The sequence below is a fragment of the Macrotis lagotis genome, chromosome 1 (genome assembly GCF_037893015.1).
Source record: "Macrotis lagotis isolate mMagLag1 chromosome 1, bilby.v1.9.chrom.fasta, whole genome shotgun sequence".
NCBI lineage: Eukaryota > Metazoa > Chordata > Mammalia > Peramelemorphia > Peramelidae > Macrotis > Macrotis lagotis.
The window spans coordinates 95039860-95060300 of record NC_133658.1 but is presented as its reverse complement, the minus strand read 5'-3'; the positions used below and the strand labels follow the sequence as shown (position 1 = coordinate 95060300).

Here is a 20441-nt window from a genome sequence, read left to right as displayed (position 1 = left end):
AGAAAAGGAGGTATATGTGAGAGATGTTACAAATGTAGAAATAACAAGGCATTTGATGAAGGGGAAATGAGAGAGTGAGGCACTCAACCAGGGTGACTGAAAGGATGGTGGTACTCTCAATAAAAGAAAAGCATTGCCTGGAGACTGTATAGTGAAAAGCTTTAGGATCAATCTGTTTGATGTCTAAATCAGTCACCAAGGATATCTTAGAGTACCTACTGTGTATATATTAGGCATGGTTAGGCCTAAGAGATAAAGAATGGACAAAGAGTTTACATTCTAATCTGGGGTATGAGTACAAATAGACAAAATTTAAAGTTAATAAATGTTAAATACAAGGTAATCTGGAGGACTATTACTCCTTCTAACGAGGGGATGATGGAAGAAGACATTAACAAGGTGGATAAGGAAAGGCTTCCTTTAGAAGATGGTTCTTAAGATGTGCCTCAAAGAGAAAAATTTCATAAAGCAAAGGTGAGAGAATACATTCTGGACTTGGGCAATGGTCACTGCAGTTGTGAGTGAAATGTTTGGACTGCAGAGTGTCAGAGGGAGAATCCTGTCTAAAGATGAGGGGAAGAGGCAGCTAGGTGGCACAGTAGATAGAGTACTGTCCCTGGAGTCAGGAGTACCTGAGTTCAAATCCAGCCTCAGTCACTTAATAATTACCTAGCTGTGTGGCCTGGGTAAACCACTTAACCCCATTTGCCTTGCAAAAACCTAAAAAAAAAAAAAGATGAGGGGAAGAGCTGTTAGAACCAAATTAGGAAATTCTTGAAAAAGTATAAAGCAGGGACTCTATTTTTTGATCTTAAAAGCAATAGGTAACCACTGGAATTTGTTGTGCAGGGTGATACAGTTACATCTCTGCTTTAGAAAAATCACTGGCAGCAGAATAGACAAATAATGAGAATAGTGGCAATAGTGACCTGAAACTAGGGGATTAATTAGGTGGCCATTGTAAATAGAGATATTGATCTGATCTAAATTGTTGGCTATGCAAGTAAGAAAGGGTCACATGCAAGATTTGTTGTGAAAATAGAATCAGCAAGATTTGGCAATTGATTGAATGTGGGCTAAAGGAAAGTGAATAGTCAAGCATAAAATTCTGAGGTTATAACCTTGTGAGACTGGAAGAATAGAGGTCCCTTCAACAGAAATTGGGAAGTTTGGATGAATTATGAACTTGTGGGAAAGATAATGATTTTTGGTTTTGGACATATTGAATTTGAGATACCTCCAAGATTTCCAACTTATAATGTTCATTAGGTAATTGGTGGTATGGAGCTCAAGTAAAAAAAATGAAAATTGCGTAAAGAAGACAACCTAAAACTTGTATTAGAGCATGATATGGAGGTTGATCCAACAAAGGTTCTAGAGAAGGAATTGTGTAGAACTCGCCTACACAAAATATTATTTCTGTAAGCAAAGGCAAATACAATCATTATGTGTGTATATATATATATATATGAGTTTATTACATGTATATTATAAATTGTATGTGTATATAGATATGTGATGCAGATATCTAGTTAACTAGTAAATGCTAACCTATTTGAAGTGTTAAATTCTGTACTTCTGCCATCTACTTTGGTGTGCTCATCTCTCTCTCATTCTCTCCCTTTCCTTCCTCTTGCTGTCCTCCTCCCTCTGTGTTTGTGTGTGTTGTGTGTGTGTGTGTGTGTGTGTGTGTGCATGTTTATTTGTATGCATATGTGTATATATAATACAAATGTATATAAATAAAATGTATATTCATTTATATATATAATACATGTATTTAATTTCCCTCCTTATGCTTACTTCTCTTTTTCTCACTCCATCTTTTCCCTGTCTTTCTCTACCTTCCTATCTCTTGTCTTTGACTCCTCCTTTCCTTGTCTTTCTTTTTTCTTTTTCTTCCTCTCTTTCAAGGGTTTTTGTTTCATTTTCTAATGTCAAGTATGTTTTATACTGAATTTCATCTCAAGCAGAATGAAATCTCAAATTATTGTTTTGTAAATCGTTGTTAAAAGACGATATGATGTTCACACTGCAGAATTAGACAATGCTTTAAAATATGAATGTGGTGGGACAGCTAGGTAGTGCAATGAATGGAGTACCAGCTTCAGAATCAGGAGCACCTGAGTTTAAATCCAACGTTGAATTTACTAGCTGTGTAACATCGGACAAGTCACAAAACCCTACTGTCTTGCCAAAAAAAATCAGTATGGTATAACATATTGGCCTCTTCTGAATATCATCTGAAATTCTTACTTGAATTAAATAAAAATACAAAAAAACTAGGCTTAGACAAGTGTCTAGCTTTCTCATTGAAATTCATACTTTGGGGTGGCTAGGTGGCGCAGTGGATAAAGCACTGGCCCTGGAGTCAGGAGTACCTGGGTTCAAATCCGGTCTCAGACACTTAATAATTACCTAGCTGTGTGGCCTTGGGCAAGTCACCTAACCCCATTTGCCTTACAAAATCCAAAATAAATGAATGAATGAAAATAAAAATAAAAAATAAAAGTAGTTAACATTGACTACTTCTTAACTTCATTCATCAATGGAATATTTATTGTTCATTTCATTTTAAATGAACATTAATATTGAATATTTACTAAGTATATCCCATGAACAAAATATTCTGGATTTGAAATTCTTTCAATTTTTATATTGTACTTTTCCTTCTCAGATTTTTTGTGGACCTGTATTGTACAAGAGACAGGTACTTCCTCACCATAAATAGTAACAGCAAGACAACTTCTGAAGTGTGGTTGATAGATTGTCATCAGCCTTGGAATCTTCCAGTTCTTGTCCAAAAGCGAAATTCTGGGATTAGGTACCATATTGAGCATAGAAGCAATGAATTATATATTCTCACAAATTATGGAGAGCCTGCAGAATACAAGGTATTATTTGCCTCCCCTGCCCCTATCCTATGCAGTGTATACTGAACACTCCAAGAAAACTTTAAAATAGATCTTCAGTTTTAGCATCTAATATTTTTTGGAAATTTCCAAAAATACATTGTAAAGTACTAGATGTAGATATTTGAGTTTTCCCCTCCCTTCCTAATTTTCTAATTATACTTAAGGGTACTACTATCCTCATCATGAAGGCTTGGAACTTTAGCTCTTCTCTCTCTCTCTCATGTCCCATTTGGTTGTTTCTGCCTTTGTAACATGTTTCACCTCTGACACTGCAATCATTCTCACTTAAGCCATCAACACCCCATGCCTGGACTGTTGCAATGACCTACTGGTCTCTGCAAATCAAGTCTCTTCCCACCACCATCCATTCTTTTTTCTTTTCTTTTTTTTAAAAAGCAGTCAAGATTAAGTGAGCTGCCCAAGGTCACATAACTAGTAAGTATCTGAAAATGGATTTGAACTCAAGTCCTTCTGACTCTAGTGCCAGTGCTCTATCCAACTGCACCACCTCACTGCCCCTATAGTCCTTTACTAAATTGTCAAACTGATTTTCCCAAATTACAGGTCTGACTGTGTTCACTAGCCTTACTACCTATTCAGTTCACTCCAAGGGTTCCCTGTTGCTCCCAGGATCAAATATAAAATCCTTTATTTGGCTTTGGAAGCCCCCCTTCCCATTCTTGGTGATGTAACATCACTTGTTTTCAACCTTTCCCTATCTTGAATCCTTCCCTACTACCCACATTCATACCTGTGTCTCTTCCATTCTTAGAAAGCTCACTTAATCCTTCCATCTCTGCTATCTATGACACAAAATCTCTCCTGCCCTTTGTAGCTAAATACCTTGAAAAGTCGACCTGCAGTAAGTACCTTCACTCTCTCTCCTGTCACTCTCAACCTCTTACAATGTAGCATCTAACCTCATCATTCCATTAGAACTGCTCTCTCCAAAGTTATCAGTGATCTCTTAATGGCCAAATCCAATAATTTTTTCAATCCTCATTATCCTTGACCTCATTGATCACCCTTTTCTCCTTCATACACTCTTCTCTCTTAAATTCATTATGCCCAAAATTAAACTCATTTTTCCTGCTCTTAACCTCCCTATTACTATAGAGGACAATACTATCTTCCCAATCCTCAAGTTCACAACCTAGGAGTTATCCTTGACTTCTCATTATATCTCACCCCCCATAGCCAATCTGTTGCTAAAATACAACAGTCTCTCAAATATTCCCCCTTCTCTCCAATGACACTGCCACCCTTCTAGTGCATGTCCTCATCATTTCATGTCTGGCCTGCTAGTTGGTCTCCCTGCCTCAAGCCTCTTCATATTCCAGTCCATCCTCCCTCCAGCTTACGGAGACCAGAATTTGATAAATTTGGAGATCTTTAATTTCTGGGACTGTCTGGGGATGAAGAGGACCCAAATCAGACAGTACCTTAGTGTTCAGGGGATAGAGTTTTTATAGTATTTGGGATGGGGTACTGAGAGTAAGTGGGATACAGAAGCAAAGACAGCAATTAGATATATTGTCTTGTCATATACATATGTAAACATAGGGTTCTGTATAGATAGGGGTGAGGAGGGGTCAGGGTCTTTGTGTAATGTTTGAACATATTTTCTGAGATGAAGGGAGTCATGAATTGACAGGCTTCCCACAGGTTTGAGGGAGTAGAATTTAGGGAAGGGGGAGGCAGTCCTGGAACTTAACAGATACAGCAAGATAATTAGGCTAACAAGGGTGCTTTGTAAATCTTTAGACAATTTTATGGTATATCTATGACCCCTTGGGTCCTATCAGACTATTTTCAGATCCAAAGGCACCTAGCCAAAGTTATATTTCTAAGGAATTTCTCAGAGCCCAGAAGGATGTCAGGGACCCCTTTCTATATAGGAATTGCACAAACATTGATGTTGTACTTCAAAGGGTAGGTCTGACCATATCACCCTCAATACTCAGTAACTCCCAGTAGCCTCTTATCTCCTTAGACCAAGGAGATACAAAATCCTCTATTTGACCTTCAGAGTTCTTCAAAGCCTTGTCCCCTTCTATTTTTGGAATGTCCATATACCAGATCCTGGCTCAGACATTTGCTTTTTATCTGACCTTAACTTAAATCATTTAACCTTTCTGGGCCTCAGTTTATTCATTTTAAAAATGAAAGTTTTATACTAATTGTTTTCCACAATCCCTTTCAACTCTAAATCCATGATTTCCTGTCATAGTTTCTTATAATAGATGAGATAAAAACATTCAACAAATGTCTGATTTTTCCTTTCATATGATGCTAAGGAGCACTACTTATTAAATAGTGAAAGGTGTCATGCTCTGGTCACATATGCCCTCTTTAACTTGATACTTTGCTATTTGGATTTCTTGATATTTTGCTAGCTCTCTTCTGTCAATTTGCTTCTATGTAGTTAATGAAAACATCAGTCAATTCCCGTAATATGAAGAACTGGCAACTTATTTATACATTGAAGAGAAAAACCAAGCTTATTGATATGGTGATGTTCAAGGATCACTGTGTTATGTTTCTGAAGTACTGCAATCAACTTTATCTCAATTCAATTTCCTTAAATGATCATTCAATTCAATCTCTTAAGGTATGTTTCATTTTTAATAGTTAATCACTAATCAAAATACACAATTGGTTTATCTGAACAGAATATGAAATGTAAAATATTTAAACATAACATTATTATATTGGCATTATTTATATTGAGATATATTGGGGCAGCTAGGAGGTACAATGGATAGAGTACCAGTCCTGGGGTCAAGAAGACTGACTTCAGTTCAAATCCGTCCTCAGACACTTAGATACTTACTACCTGTAAAACCCTGGGCAAATCACTTAATCCTGTTGCCTTGCTAAAAAAACAAAAACAAAAACCCAAGAGATATATTGTAACCAGTTAATATTTTTTCTTATAAAATAACTTGGTGCAATATAGATCTGTCATCTGTTATTCATAGAAGCATCAAGGTTTTACTATAATATAATGTCATTGTGAAACTTCAGTATAGTTCTATTTCTCTTCCAACTGACAGCTCTATGACCTTAAGCAAGTCACTATCTCTGGGCATCGGTTTATTCATCTGCAAATGGGGGTGGAAGTTGGAGTAGATGATCTCCAATACACTTTTCAACCATGTGACTACAAATCATATTACACAATGTGCAGCTAGAAACTTAAAGGAGAAAATGTATGACTGTAAAATGTCTACATGAATCCTTGACATGTGCATGGAACTTTTCATTAGATGTTTCTTTCTTGCTCTCTATTATTAGCTTCATTATTTTCTTCTTAGTTGCTTTTTTATTTTTCACATTGATTTGCTGCCAGATTCAAGTAACTGGAGTATTGGTATTTGACTTCTTTCCTAACTTACCCTTATATATTTTTGAAAGTATTCCTGATTTTTTTCCTTGTTTATCTGTAACATGTAATTATTTTTCTCATACAAAGAGGCAACAAGATAATATATTCAATTCCTTTTTTGATCCCTATTTTAAAGAGAAAACATCAGTAGGATTTAGTCTTATTTTTAATGACTGTCTCTTGTAAATTTTGAGCATCAAAATGACATATTCTGATAATTTTACATAAATGAAATTTTACTTTTATTTGGAGATTTTTGCAAAATCAAACTATTGTCTTAAAACAAGTAACAAGAATAGAGAATATAGAAGAACCTGAATATCACATCTTCAAAACAAATTTTAGTTAATCTATAGTTGCTTATCGGTTCTGAGCCCTTACTGTTATTTGTTACCATTTAGAAACTTCCTATCCAGCATATCAGTTTGTCTGAGTATGTGTGTTCTGAATCCTATTTTCATTAGAGGGATAATTTGTGCCCATTTACACCCACTCCTCACTTTGAACCAGTGACACACCTGAAACAGCTGACTACTCTTAAAAAGTATAGTCCCTGACCATGGAAGAGTTTTGTTTTTTTATGTTTCTTATGGAAAATAAACTTTCAGACTTAGCCTCACTAACATTATGAATTCAAATCATTAGCACCATTAGATTACAACCAAAAAAACCAGAAAGGAAGACATTAATGTGTTTTTTTTAATGTCTTTTCAGTAATATGAAAGAGTTTGTGTTGTAGACAAAGGAACCTTTATTTTTTCCATCACTCCTTCCTTTATAGTTAATCAGCCAAGTCTGTTTGCCTGTTTGGTACTGGACTCCAGCAATTTTTTTCATTTACCATTTCTTTCTTTGTTTATGGCATAGACTTAAATGGGAAAAAAACATGATCCAAGCTAATCACCAGTCTGAAGAAAATTAATCAATTGGGCTTTTTTTTTTGCGGGGGGGGATATTTTCAACAAATGTCTTTGTCAGTTGGGTTCTTCAGGTTGTTTTGAAAAATATAAACTCAGTGAACATAAGCTCTTTAGGAATAGTTCCTACAGTTGACTAATGGTTCACTCATCACACACATCTGCACTTGTCCTCTATGGGGAGAGCCCACCATCAGGGATGGTGCTGTGCCAGACTGCTGATTTTCTAAGGAATTTGCACTTTTCACAATTATACAGCAAAGGGAATGCAATTTTCTTTTAACACTTTGACTTTCAATGCCATTTCTGAAGCTTCTGTCAACCTGCTAACCAGAGCTCCTTAAAGGATGGAAAGAGAGTGCTAGGAGAAGGCTTGAAGCTGGACCCTGCTGCTCTCAGAGAATGAATCTTGATTCCTTTCACTTTTCAATGAGTCAAGAATTTTCAGCATAATAGCCATGAGTTTGAGGAAGGATGTGCCAGGAGAGGGTTTTGTTCCCCACAATAGTTAGCCTGGGGCCAAAGTTAGAAACAGGGATTTTAAATGGCTAAGCTGCTGGTCGCTTAGCCCAGAGTAATAATGGTCATTGCCAAGGCCCTGTCTAGGAAACAGGGTACAGGCTTGGGATCACAGCAGAAACACACAGCCGATGTTGATGACATTTCAAAAGAGTTAGGAGGTCAGGGTTGGGCCCTTAGACTTGTGAACATTCTAATCATTTTAAAAAACTTTAATCCTTATTCATGTCCTCAAATCAGCATTTCAATATAAGAGATTGTATCAGAATTGTGAAAAACCATGATGTTAGACTTATGCTTTCATAGATCTTTGAATGCCACCTTAAAAATATTAGGAACCTTGGAAATCATGTAAATCCAACTACTCATTTTCCAAGAGAGGAGATAGATGCAAAGAGTTTAACTTGATCAGATTGGTATCAATATGAAAGAGTGGAGCCACCATTAAAACTTGAGTCTTTGGAAAGTAATCTAGTGTTTCTTCTATGATACAGCTACTGTCTTCCTCATAGTAATGCTTAAGAGCCTCAAAGATCACTTTTCTTTCCCATTTGTGACAGTCATTTAGTTATTTCATTTATTTGGTATTGTCTAGTCATAGTCATTTTGGTTATGTGAAATAGCTTTACTATTTTAAAATATGGATTTTATGAGGAATTCAGCAGAATTTGAATTAAATAAAACTTAGTTTTGTACCTGAACTGAGCCCAAAAGTGAAGTTAAGAATGCTGAGAAGTTTAAGGAAGAAATAAAACACACAACTGATCTCTTCAGCTCCCGGCATGGGCCTGTACCTGCCAGTTGGATCTCCAGCCACAAGATAGCGGCCGTGAAACCTGCTCTTTTCAGCTCTCTTCTCCCGTGCATCCTCCAAGGAACTTTATATATATGTTACAAAAAGGCAGTCTCTATGAGCAAGCTGAGAAAGAGGAACCAGTAGTGACAGATTGTCACATGGTTCGTTTAGAAGCAAAAAGCAAGGTAAGTTTTTATAATTTCTCTTTTACAATGTTAACAAGAAAGGAAAAAAACAAGATATCACTGTTTCAAGTAAACTTTGTTCACAATTTCAATTAGTTTGTCACAGCGTTTATAGCAAAGTGTCTAGTCTATCATGTATTACCTGAAGCCTTGAATTTAAGGAATATTCAAGCTGTAATATCCTGTATATTAGATTGATGGCCCAGATCTACTCCACTCATCCTATTTATTTAAGTGAAAAGGAGAAAAAAAAGAAAATTAAGTTCTAGAAACTATAGATGTAAGAGCAAAAGATTTCTACTTGCATTAAGGGAAGGAAAAAGTGATTTATTTGGTAATTCCCAGCACATATATCTTTAGTGAACCACAGTAACCAGCTACCTCCTTCCTTACCATAAGGAATCATTCCTCATGGTTCTTTTTTTTTCTGGTAAGGCAATGGGGTTAAGTGACCTACCCAAGGTCACACAGCTAAGTATTAAGTGTCTGAGGCCAAAATTGAACTCAGATCCTCCTGACTACAGGGCTGGTGCTCTTTCCACTGTGCTACTTAGCCGCCCTTCACTACACCATCTGACTGCCCTAGGAATTTCTCACGGGAGTACTTCTTTGAATAGAAAAGAGGATAGGGATAAAGAGCAGTCATAAACATATTTATAGAAATTCACTTTGCAGCTTGTTTTTGGTAAAATAGACTCTCCTCCTAAAAGTGAGGGCTGTATCTGTTGGACTTTGAGGAAGAATTTGAATGAACTAAACTAAATATAAGATGATGATTTTCAACCCTGGTTTTACAATACTCTTATAGTAACTTCATTGATCTTAGATATTTGCCTGTGAGAGTATTGGGGTGGGGGGGTGGGGTCATTTAAACTAGTCATACTCCTTTTAAGAATATAAAAATATATAACATAAAATCAGTATTACGTCCCCATTCCAAAATAATTAATAATGCCAGTTATTGTAACATAAAATGAAGTGTCCTGATTTATCTGCTTACATTTTTTCATACATTGAGACTAGTCTGATATACAAAATTGAAAACAATAGTATCCAGCACATTGGCATTATGAGTCAAATACTGGGCTGGCAGTTTATCCGTTTATACATAATATCGGCATAAACTAGGATAAGAATTTAACAGAAAATTTTCTGATGAATTATAGTTATGTTGAACAATAAAGTGTATTTAATCCAATAAGTAATGTTTCCATTTCTCTTTAATTAAAAATATTTGGTGATACTACTAGAGACAGAAATTTTGATATACTTTTGGAAATCCATTTATCTGAAATGAAGTTAATAAACAATTCTCTCTATCAGAGAAAATAATTTTCGGGGTGGCTAGGTGGTGTAGTGGATGGAGCACCAGCCCTGGAGTCAGGAGTACCTGAGTTCAAATCCAGCCTCAGATACTTAATAATTATAATAATAATAATAATTTGCCTAGCAAAAACCTAAAAAAAAGAAAATTCTCTAAAACACTGGCATCCAACCTTGTAGCTCTTCCAAGCCAACAAAAACTTGTCAGGGACTGCATATAAAATTTAATATTTATTTATTACTAAAATGTAACCATATTACCATTGAATATAAAAACAAAATAGAATTATGTAACAAATCATAATAAAATGTGATAATAAAAATGACTTTAATAATCAAACATTTACTTTTTAAACAAAAAATAAGAACATACCATTTTTAATGTGAACACTGAGCCTGCTTTTCCATTATCAGTGCACCAGTAGCTAGTTTGATAGAGATTGTAGGGATATGAAAAATATTTTCAAGATGTTCATCTGAAATTTTTGTTCTATTTTTTGTTTTATATACTTTGTTCGGGAAAAAAAATTGCTTGCAAATAAATGTACATACTCCTCAAAAGAAACATAATAAACAGAGCATGTTTGTGGAATGCTGGATATTTTTTTTTAAGGTTTTTGCAAAGCAAATGCAGTTAAGTGGCTTGCCCAAGGCCACAGAGCTAGGTAATTATTAAGTATCTGAGGCCAGATTTGAACTCCAGGGCCGGTGCTCTATCCACTGTGCCACCTAGCTACCCCCGGATACTTTTCTTTAAGCAGGTACAACTTATAAAAGTCCAATAATAAATTGGACTTGAATAACACTTGAATACATTTTTCTTTAAGTTACATACCTGATTCCAACTCTATTCATTCTCTTTGCAAGTTTGAAGGCAGTGTGTTGATTTCAACTAAGAATGATAGCAACTATACATTTTATATATGTCAATTTTTTACTATGTAAAAGAATAACAATAAAATTGTCTGTTATAATTATAATGAGTCATAAGAAAGATCCTAATTCCTAAGTGCATATCTTTTGTAAAAAAAAAAAAACAAAAAAAAGGAAAAAAAATCTTTAAAAAAAAAAGAAAAAAACAAAAGAAAAATTCAGTGGTCTGTGAGACCACAGAGTTAGTCATGTGAACTTCTGTGATGTTGCAGTTTTGGCACATGCATTCATCTGTACCTTCATTTTCCAGTTATGCAGTTATGCAACCGGAGCCGCATGATGGGCTTATTTAGACTGCTTGTGGACCCACAGATGGGACACACTTGTTCTAAAATAAGTAACCTAGATCAAAAGAAGTCAAATTTAAAACAAAAAAAATTTTAAAGAAAAATCATTGTGGTTTTTGTTGTACAAGAATAGCTGTTTGTATTGAAAATATTCTTTCATTTCCAGGATGGAACTTCAGTGCCAGTGACAGTATTTTTTAAAAGAAATTCTGAGGACTTACAGAAAAACCCTCTTCTTATTCATGTATATGGAGCTTATGGGATAGATTTAAACATGAATTTCAAAGCTGAGAATCGAATGTTAATTGAAGATGGATGGATATTAGCATATTGCCATGTTAGGTAAGTGAGCACATAATTTTTATTTCATTTGAAGTATTAAAGCACAGGGATGAGTCAAATCATATGAAACTTAGATAACATTTTAAAACTTAAATTTTTTCATCTATTGTTGAATTTATGAATTCTTCTCTTGTCACATGCTTTGCTAAATCTACTTTCTGTTGACCTGATTAAGTAGCAGTTAAGTTGATATGTAACACTCAATTTTCCATATATGGTTGCCTACTGAGTGACTGAGTCCGTTCAAGTCATTTCAAGCTTCGATTTTCATAAAATACTTCGTATTACTTAGACAACCCTATTTTTGAAAGTGATATGGCCTTATTTCACACTTTTGCCCCCTTTCTACCCCATTTATGTGTTTATTCCACTTGAATTTGCTGAATAGACACAAGAATGCATTTTTTAAAAATTTTTTTGTTTTATTTATTTAATATTATTACAATAATTTTGTTATAAGAGTAAACATAAACCCCCTCCCCCCCCCAGAAGGTGAGAAATCTGAAGAATAGTGAGAGAGAGAAATAAAATGTATTTCAGTCTATGTTCAGATTCCAATGACTCTGTCTCTGGGGTGAGTTGCTTTCTTTATCATAAGTCTACCAGAGAAGTTGCTTCAATATTTTCCCCATGTTCCTCTTACTAACTGTATTTCCCTCCATTCTGTTCTTCCCACTCTCATTTATTCTGTTCTCTCTCTCTCCTTTCATCCTGTTCCTGTCCAAAAGGAATGCATATTTTTAAAGTAGTACCATCTACAGCATATTCCTCATGTATTTTTTCCCCTCATTTCAGAGGTGGAGGTGAACTGGGCCTCAGTTGGCATGCTGGTGGCTGTCTGAACAATAAACTCAATGGCCTTGATGACTTAGAGGCTTGTATAAAGTTTCTTCACAACCTGGGATTTTCTGAACCAGCATCTACAGCCCTTACAACTTATAGTGCTGGAGGTATTCTAGCAGGAGCATTGTGTAATAGCAACCCCAGCCTCATCAGGGCTGTGTCTTTACAGGTGAGTCGACTCTGAGACCTAGAATGAGAGAGTATTTGAACTGGAAGAAAAGCAAGATTGGTTATGTTAAGAAATAAAATACTCAGAGAATCAAAATAGTAGAAAACCTAACATACAGTGGGAATAAGAAGCAGTAATTTCTAAACTTTTTTCCTTTTAAAAGTTTTGATTCTAAGAACTGTAGATTAGGAAATTACCTACAAATAGTCAAAACAGTCACTCTTTACCATTTTTAAAGTCCTTCAATGAATAACGTGTGTCACTATTTTTCGTTGAGGTTTTCCTGGAACAGAGATAATACTAGATAGTAAAAGACATTAAGTCAGTATGCTCTATGATAGATCTGAAGTTGGCCTTGCAGTTCAGCTGTTCAGCTGTACTAAACACTGGACTTATGACCTTTGTGGAAGTAGTTTTGATGTCTTTAGCCAAAAAAAACTGTTGTGTACTTTTTTCTCTTCATGAAGAGATTAGTAGATCCTCTTTCCCTTTATAAAAATCTTCTGGCTTTAACTGTTTTTCGCTTACTTTTGTTGGGTTATAAGATGGGTTTAGGCATCTTTGTAACACTGTTCCAAACAGATCTTTAAATCAATGTCTAAATTATTTCAATTATCCATGCAAATTTGCTGATAGAAATAGTAGCTGATGACACCTCATTTATTTTCTAGCATTCTGATTGACATTTTAGGGATACAGCAATATCAAATGGTGACTTTTTAGTTTGGATTTGGGGTATTTTACCTTATATCATATCTCATAGCAAAATATGAGTAAATTCTAGTCACTCTTTATTTTGTTTTATGAGACTCAGTTTATTTACATCTTTAATAGTCTATGTCTGGACTACTTTAGTTTTATAATTTATATTTATAATATTCCCAAATTCTGCATTATTAATTCACATTTTCTTATATTCAGCATAACTTTCAAACAGAATTGCTCATAAATCTTGACCACTTCTCTCTACATTTGCTATAGAACTAAATAGATATTAATTGAAATTTTTAAAAAAGAATTTAAAATGTCTTACCCATTTTACTAATTGTTCCTAAAATTTCATAATTTTTTCCATAAAAACTTGTTGAAATTTTGTTTTATCAAGACCTCCTAAAGGTTCATATTTAACAAACATTTCAAGCCTGATTGAATTTATACTATTTTTTTTTGGTAAAGATAAGGATGATTCCATAAAATGGACTTATATAGCAATACAAATGTATTCACTATATAAGTATATGGACTTTACAGTAGGTAAAAGTGTAAATGAAACACTGTACAATTTGACTTTTATGAATATAATAATTCCATTGGCCCCAGAATCATATTATCTTTTGCAAAAAAACTTCATTTACCTATGAATAAAATTAAAATGAACCTGTAAAGAGCCTCTGACAACCAGCTGACTATATTTCCTTTCTATCATAATTATCTTCCAATCTTGATCTTTTCTTTGTCCATAACTCCTTAGGCTATGACAGGTGGTACCCCAGCCCCATTTACCTGACCTGAGGTAAGAGCTGATGCCACTTCTGTGTTAGTCTTCATAGTGCCAATTTTGTGCAGTTTCACAGGTGGTACTCCCACTGAAACTTGTCTCAGCATCCCTCTCTGGGTTCCTCATCTCAGAATTCTTATCAATTAGAACTTCTCTTTTCAATCACCCAGAAAATCTCCATAGAGAAAGAAAGCCTCCTGATGTCCAGGATGCAAGCCATCCAATCCTGATTTCTCATAGGCAAATGGGCATGTGAGGCATGGCAGCAGAAGTGTGGGAGATGCCCAGGAGCCAGAGAAAAGGGATCTGGCTGCCAGAGAGCTTCCTCAATACTTTGTATTTATTAGAAACCACTGCAGAGATAGCCCTGTGCTGTTCCTACCCTCTCCAGATTTACTGGCAAGAACACTGCACACCCCTGCCCCCCCCCCCCCCAGGATCTTGGCTTCCACTTCTGTCATGGTGCATTGTAACTGTTCTGAGCTCATTCTACTTCCTCCTTAGTTCAACCTGTGGTACATGACTTGTGTTTAGGCGCCTTTTCTGGACCTTCTCAACACCATGCTGGACATGCAGCTTCCTCTGACCATTGAAGAACTAGAAGAGTGGGGAGATCCTTCCTCTGATGACAAATACATGAACTATATAAAAAGTTACTGCCCCTACCAGAACCTCAGACCCCAGGTAAGGAAAACCATAAGTGATATAAAAGGGTAGTCAGCAAAAGGTCACATTTAAATAATATAGAAATTAGTACACAAGGATGTTTATGTAGTTAAGTGGCAAAAGGAGACAGAACACTGGCCCTGGAGTCAAGAAGAAATGAATTCAGATGCAGGTTCAGATATGTGGTAGCTGTGTGATCTCTGGGCAAGTCACTTAACCTTTGTACAACTCAGCTTTTTCAACTATAAAGTGGGGAGCTATAAAGCAGGGTTGTTGTGAGGACTGAATGAAATAATATTTGTAAAGCACTCAGCTCAGGGTTGGCACATAGTAAGTGTAGAACTAGAGATACTAGGACTTCACATTCTCCCCTTTCCCTTCTTCCATTTCTATTTGGCTATATTTTAATATTTATGGATATCACAGCTTAATTAAGAAGAGAATATTATCAAAAAGCTTTGTTCACACAGACCTTGAATAGCAATAATTAATGTGAAGCATTTTTCTTCCTTATAATAAAGTGCTGAATAATTATTTTTATTAATTTAATAATTATTTGTAAGAAGGTACAGCAAACAAAAAATTAATTCACTTTATAAATCTTTCTTTTTTTAGACTTATCCATCGATTATAATTACAACCTATGAAAATGATCAACGTGTACCTATAAGAGGAATATTAAAATATACTCAGAGACTCAGAAAAGTTATCATGGATCAGAGATTCAACAGAGATCATGGTATGAACATACCCAAAAATGTGATTGGTTAAGTATGGCCACAACTCAACGCAAGTCATGCTACCCATAGTAATGCTTTAATTATATAATTAATGGTTTTTAATATTTCTATCCCCGTGGTTTAGGAAAAATATTTTTTTCCTTGTACTTAGAATTCAGTTAAACTATATGTAAGACTTCACTATATGAGATTGAAGAATCTTTTATACTTCTCCAGTGTCAATTGACTGAGGAGGTCAACTTAACATGTATGGAGGTTATTAGATATTTCTTCAGTGCTGTGGTATAGAGGGAGAAGAAGACTGTGCTTAGGGGCAAGTGTTTCAGATTATCTGAACAGTATTATATATATATATATATACACACACACATGCAAAAATTATACTTTCAACTAGTCTTAATATTGTGGCCTTTCTAGAATGTTCTGTGCTTAAAGTCCTCCAAAGAGACCCTCAAATCACTCTGACTGATAAACAACATGAATAATTATTAGGGGAGGCACTACACTTAAGATAGGTTGAAAGGCTGCCCAGAGAAAGTGAGATTTTAGTTGGGACTTAAAGGAAGTCAGAAGGCAAAGAGGAGGAAGGGGCATTCCATGGATGGGGTAAGAGCCAGAGAACATGCTGGGAGCAGAGACTCAGTGTCTTATTCATGGAGCAGCAAAGGAATCCAGGGTCACCATGCAGTGGAGAGTAAGTGGTAAGAAGTCTCAAAAGATGGGAGGGGTGATGAAGAGTAGTAGGTTATGAAAGGCTCTGAATGCCAAAGAGACAGTTTTGTCCTGAAGGTAATGAGGTGCCCCTAGAAATTATTAAATAGGGGAGTTATTCATTCTGGTAACTATGACGGTAAGGTGGATTAGAGTGGGCAGAGAAATGTGACAGGCAGACACTCTCCCCTTAACACTTCAGACTAGGCCATACCCTAAGAACCTCCATCTCCCACCAGTTTGCTGCTTTCTTTTATGTGTTGTCTTCTCTGTTAGAATATAAGCTTCCTGAAGGCAAGAATCATTTTTATTTCTTTCTCCATGTGTTTGTATTCCTGGTGCTCAGCAAAGTGTCTGACCCTTAGTAAACAAATCATAAATACTTCTTGCCTCAATTCCACCATGGGAGGCGAGAGAGGACTGTAAGAAGCACCCCATATTTGGACTCAGAGGACTTAGGTCTAAACCCTTATTCTTCTGTTTATTACCCACATGACATTAGGAAACTCTCCCTCTCTAAGGCCTCTGTTGTCCTCTCTAAAATTCTTGCAGCAGACAACTACCAGAGTTCTCTCCAGCTCTCAGTCTGTGCTGCCTCCTGTAGACAAATGGAATGGTATTACCCTCATTCAGTTCAAGAGGGAGTAAGGAGATTTGACTGCTAAACTTCTTTTACAAAATATCAGCATCTGTTGCTTCTAGTTCCTCACCCCCTTGGAATAAAGCTTCTGCCCTCTTCTAGAATTGTCTTCTATAAACTTCTAGATATTAGTAGTAGTGACTGCTATTCTTTAAATTTAATAAGATCTACAGAGGCATTCTATTCATCGTTTTTCAGCTGAAAGTCCTTTGGATTAGATTTGCAAGAATTCAGGCAAATACATTCTCACCAGTTAGGTACATTCCATCTCTGGTCATGAGGTTAGACCATATATTCCTATATATTTGAAGTCATGGTCCAGAAATCAAAATTTCACATTCAAACACCAGCTTATTATGTTCACTCTAAGATCTACTTTTCTTTTCTGATTCCCTTTACTTAGGTAGCAATGATCAAGTCATTTCCCTTCTTACCCTCTAAAGTCTTCCATTTCTTGACCCAGACTTCATAATCTTTAAAAATGTTTTCTAGAGGGGGCGGCTAGGTGGCGCAGTGGATAAAGCACCGGCCCTGGAGTCAGGAGTACTTGGGTTTAAATCCGGTCTCAGACACTTAATAATTCCCTAGCTGTGTGGCCTAGGGCAAGCCACTTAACCCCGTTTGCCTTGCAAAAACCTAAAAAAAAGAATGCTTTCTAGATTTCTTCTGGCAGTATCAATTGGATCCACATGAATCACCAAAAGCAATTTGAAATCTTGGGAATTACTTTCATGACTTGGACATATTGTTCACCTCCTTGAAGAAAGGTCTTTTTGTTGATATAAGGTTAACATGTGGCTACCCTAGTATCCAGGGCAAGGAGTTACCAGCTACCACTATTTATCTCTTCTTCCTATAATCTCCCTGACTGGCCCTTTATCTGATAATATCTATGAAAAAAAAATCTTTCTCTAGAGAAGAAACAGCTTCTACCTCTTAGGGTATAATCTTTGTTTCTTAGATCCAAGTGTTCTGTGGTACTTCTTTGAACTTTGTAACCCTCAGGGATAGGGGAGGATTCTCCTCTCTTCTTAAGATGCCTTTTTATTGCTTTGTCTTTCAATGAACACTTCATTCTCTATGTAAAAATGTATCTATCTTCTGTAAATCAGCCTGCACGTTGACCATGTATAAATATCTTAGATCTAAGACAGAATACATATATCATATATTTAATGCAAGTCATTGCAAAATTCTGTCTAACTGCCATATTTACTGCAAGCGAGAGACTCAGCCCTTGAATTTCTTGATCTTGACTCCCATGTAGCATGACTACTGCAAACTGCTATGAGTGAAGGCTCATCAAATTCCCATCTGATTAACATTTGACAGGAACACTCACTTTCTAGCCATCTTCCTTCTTCAGTTCCTTCTCACATCTCAAGTCCTCTTATATTTCCTTTGTCCAAATTCAGTTTTCTGGTCTCTTCCATAATTTCAAAGTCCTTTAAATCACCTTTTCAAGTGAATAGTAGCAATATTAGAACATAGTTCCTAAGTGACATATTTGTTTAAACCAGTTTTTTTTTAAAAAGCAAAGAATATAGAAATCTGTACTTTCATCATTGTGGGGAAAAACCTGTAATGAGAACCAATGCTGATCTGTAATTTACATCATAAGCCTAAGGTGATTAAGACCTGGGGAGATGCCTGAGGAACACAGAGGTTAAATGACTTGCTAACTGGTGGATATGAATTTAAGTCTTCCTGATTCCAGACCTAGCATTCTCTCCTGATGATGCCATGTTGCCTCTCAACAGAGAATTCAGATTAAATACATTCGCCAATCTTGACCTTGGAAGGAATGTGAGGAAAAATAGCATCACTTGTGAGAGAAATGGTAACTATTCTTAGAATAGTTGCTGTGTTGAGCATTTTGCTTGACTGTTTTTCTTTGTTACAAGGGAAGATTTTATGGGGAAAAGGATAAAAGATGTCATGGATTGACATCAATGACATCTTAAAAAATGAAAGGAATCAAAAAAAAACTTAAGAAAATATAATAGGAAACCAGGGGTCAGAAGCAAGTAGAAATTAGAATCAAAGTTTTTGGATTCTACTTTCTGCCCTTTCCCTCAAGGAATATTAGAAGGCTGCTATCAGAAACTTTTGAGACGTGATATGGCCAGCCGGGAAGAGAGCTTGAAAAGACTGGGTATCCACTTGGCTCAGAGGCAAGAGTGTCAGTTTAGTACATGCACACAACACCTCCCTCAAAAATAACATTCACATTCACATCCTTCTCTATCTTCTTAGGGTATCAAGACTGGAATGAGAAATCAGACTATCATTTTACTACTAAAAAGTAAGGAAGCCCCAACTCTGATTATGATTTTTAACTAATTATAAATGTACTTTCAGGAAAAAAGATTCCTAACATTATTTTAGATGTTCAGGCTGGAGGAAGCCATGCTGCAGCTCTTTGGGAGGACTCCATAATTGAGGTATGTTGTTTAATTCCCCATCAAATAAAATCACAATTATTATTCCCAGGAAATAAAAATCATCTATCCCATAAATACAAATTGTTTAAGAGTTGTCTTCTCAGTTTCTTAACCTGAGGCCTACCAATAGACTTAAGGCATAATCACAGGGAAAAATAAGAGGAAAAAAGAAATGGAATAAGAAAGACAGAGGGATGAGCAAGAACAATAAGAAAGAGAGCTTTCCATCCACTGCTCTCATCAGAGTGAGAAGACTTCCATTAGTGACAATCCCTGACATAAGTCATCTACTTGTTTGAAGATTACAGTAGTGAAAGACAGCCTGGCTGTGAAGCATCATTTCAGAGCATCTCATGTGTTAAAATCTGACTTCTTTTAGGTTGCGAAACGTCTTGCTTTTCTATACCAAGAACTTCGACTTGGTGACACTGGTCCCTTAACTAATCCCCATTTTAAAACAAGCTGAACTATGTCTCGGCAGCATCAAGAGCCTCAGAAATGGAAGAAGTTATGACCTCATGCTGTCTTGAACTGGGCTCAGTATGTCAGAGTGTGGCATTCTTTGCAATTCTCTCACCTGGGCAGCACTAAACCATCCCTCATCCACAGGGGCCCACGAACTCCTTCCCTCAAATCTCTCTGTTCTTAGCTCCAGCCTCCTTCCTTAGAGTTTGAGGAGGGAACAAAAGCAGTGTGACTGAAAACAGAGGAAAGGTTTTAGGTTTGGCTTTTTTCTTATGCCCAAAATGATTGAAACAATGAAATTCTTCACATTAAAATTAATAAAATAATTAAAATAAGACTCCCTGATCATCTCATTGAATTTTGAGGTACAACTAGATGGTGGGGGCGTGGGTTCAGAAGATAAGAGCTCAGAACCAGCCTCAGTCCCTTCCTAGCTGTGTGACTCCAGGCAAGTCACTTCACCTCCCAGCCTCAGTTTCCTTATCTGTAAAATGTGAATCATAATAGTGCTTCCCTCACAAGGTTTTTGTGAGAATCAAAAGAGCTCTTTGATATCCTTAAAGGACCTGTTAACAAGCCCTTTAATGTCCTTGGTATAAGAACTCCTGAGGAAGAAACGAAACTCTTGTGATACAGTTCTCCACAGGAGAATTGCTGAGG

The 20441-nt window shown here is 36.1% G+C and overlaps 1 protein-coding gene across 6 annotated transcripts in view; it reads left to right on the top strand.

Annotated features, from left to right (window-relative positions):
- The window catches only part of LOC141501173 (prolyl endopeptidase-like), a 42540-nt gene extending 22424 nt beyond the window's left edge, over positions 1–20116 (top strand). For 4 of the 6 annotated variants that reach the window (XM_074204923.1, XM_074204913.1, XM_074204938.1 and 1 more), the window contains 9 exons: positions 2678–2894; positions 5341–5526; positions 8514–8720; positions 11430–11605; positions 12401–12617; positions 14650–14799; positions 15397–15520; positions 19234–19316; positions 19696–20116. In XM_074204923.1, the coding sequence (XP_074061024.1) occupies positions 2678–2894; positions 5341–5526; positions 8514–8720; positions 11430–11605; positions 12401–12617; positions 14650–14799; positions 15397–15520; positions 19234–19316; positions 19696–19782 (1447 nt within the window). In that variant the 3' untranslated portion in view covers positions 19783–20116. Of the gene's footprint in view, positions 1–2677; positions 2895–5340; positions 5527–8513; positions 8721–11429; positions 11606–12400; positions 12618–14619; positions 14800–15396; positions 15521–19233; positions 19317–19695 lie in introns of those variants that run through there. The other 2 variants (XM_074204930.1, XM_074204956.1) reach the window with 2 other exon arrangements.
- Positions 20117–20441: the final 325 nt, after the last annotated feature.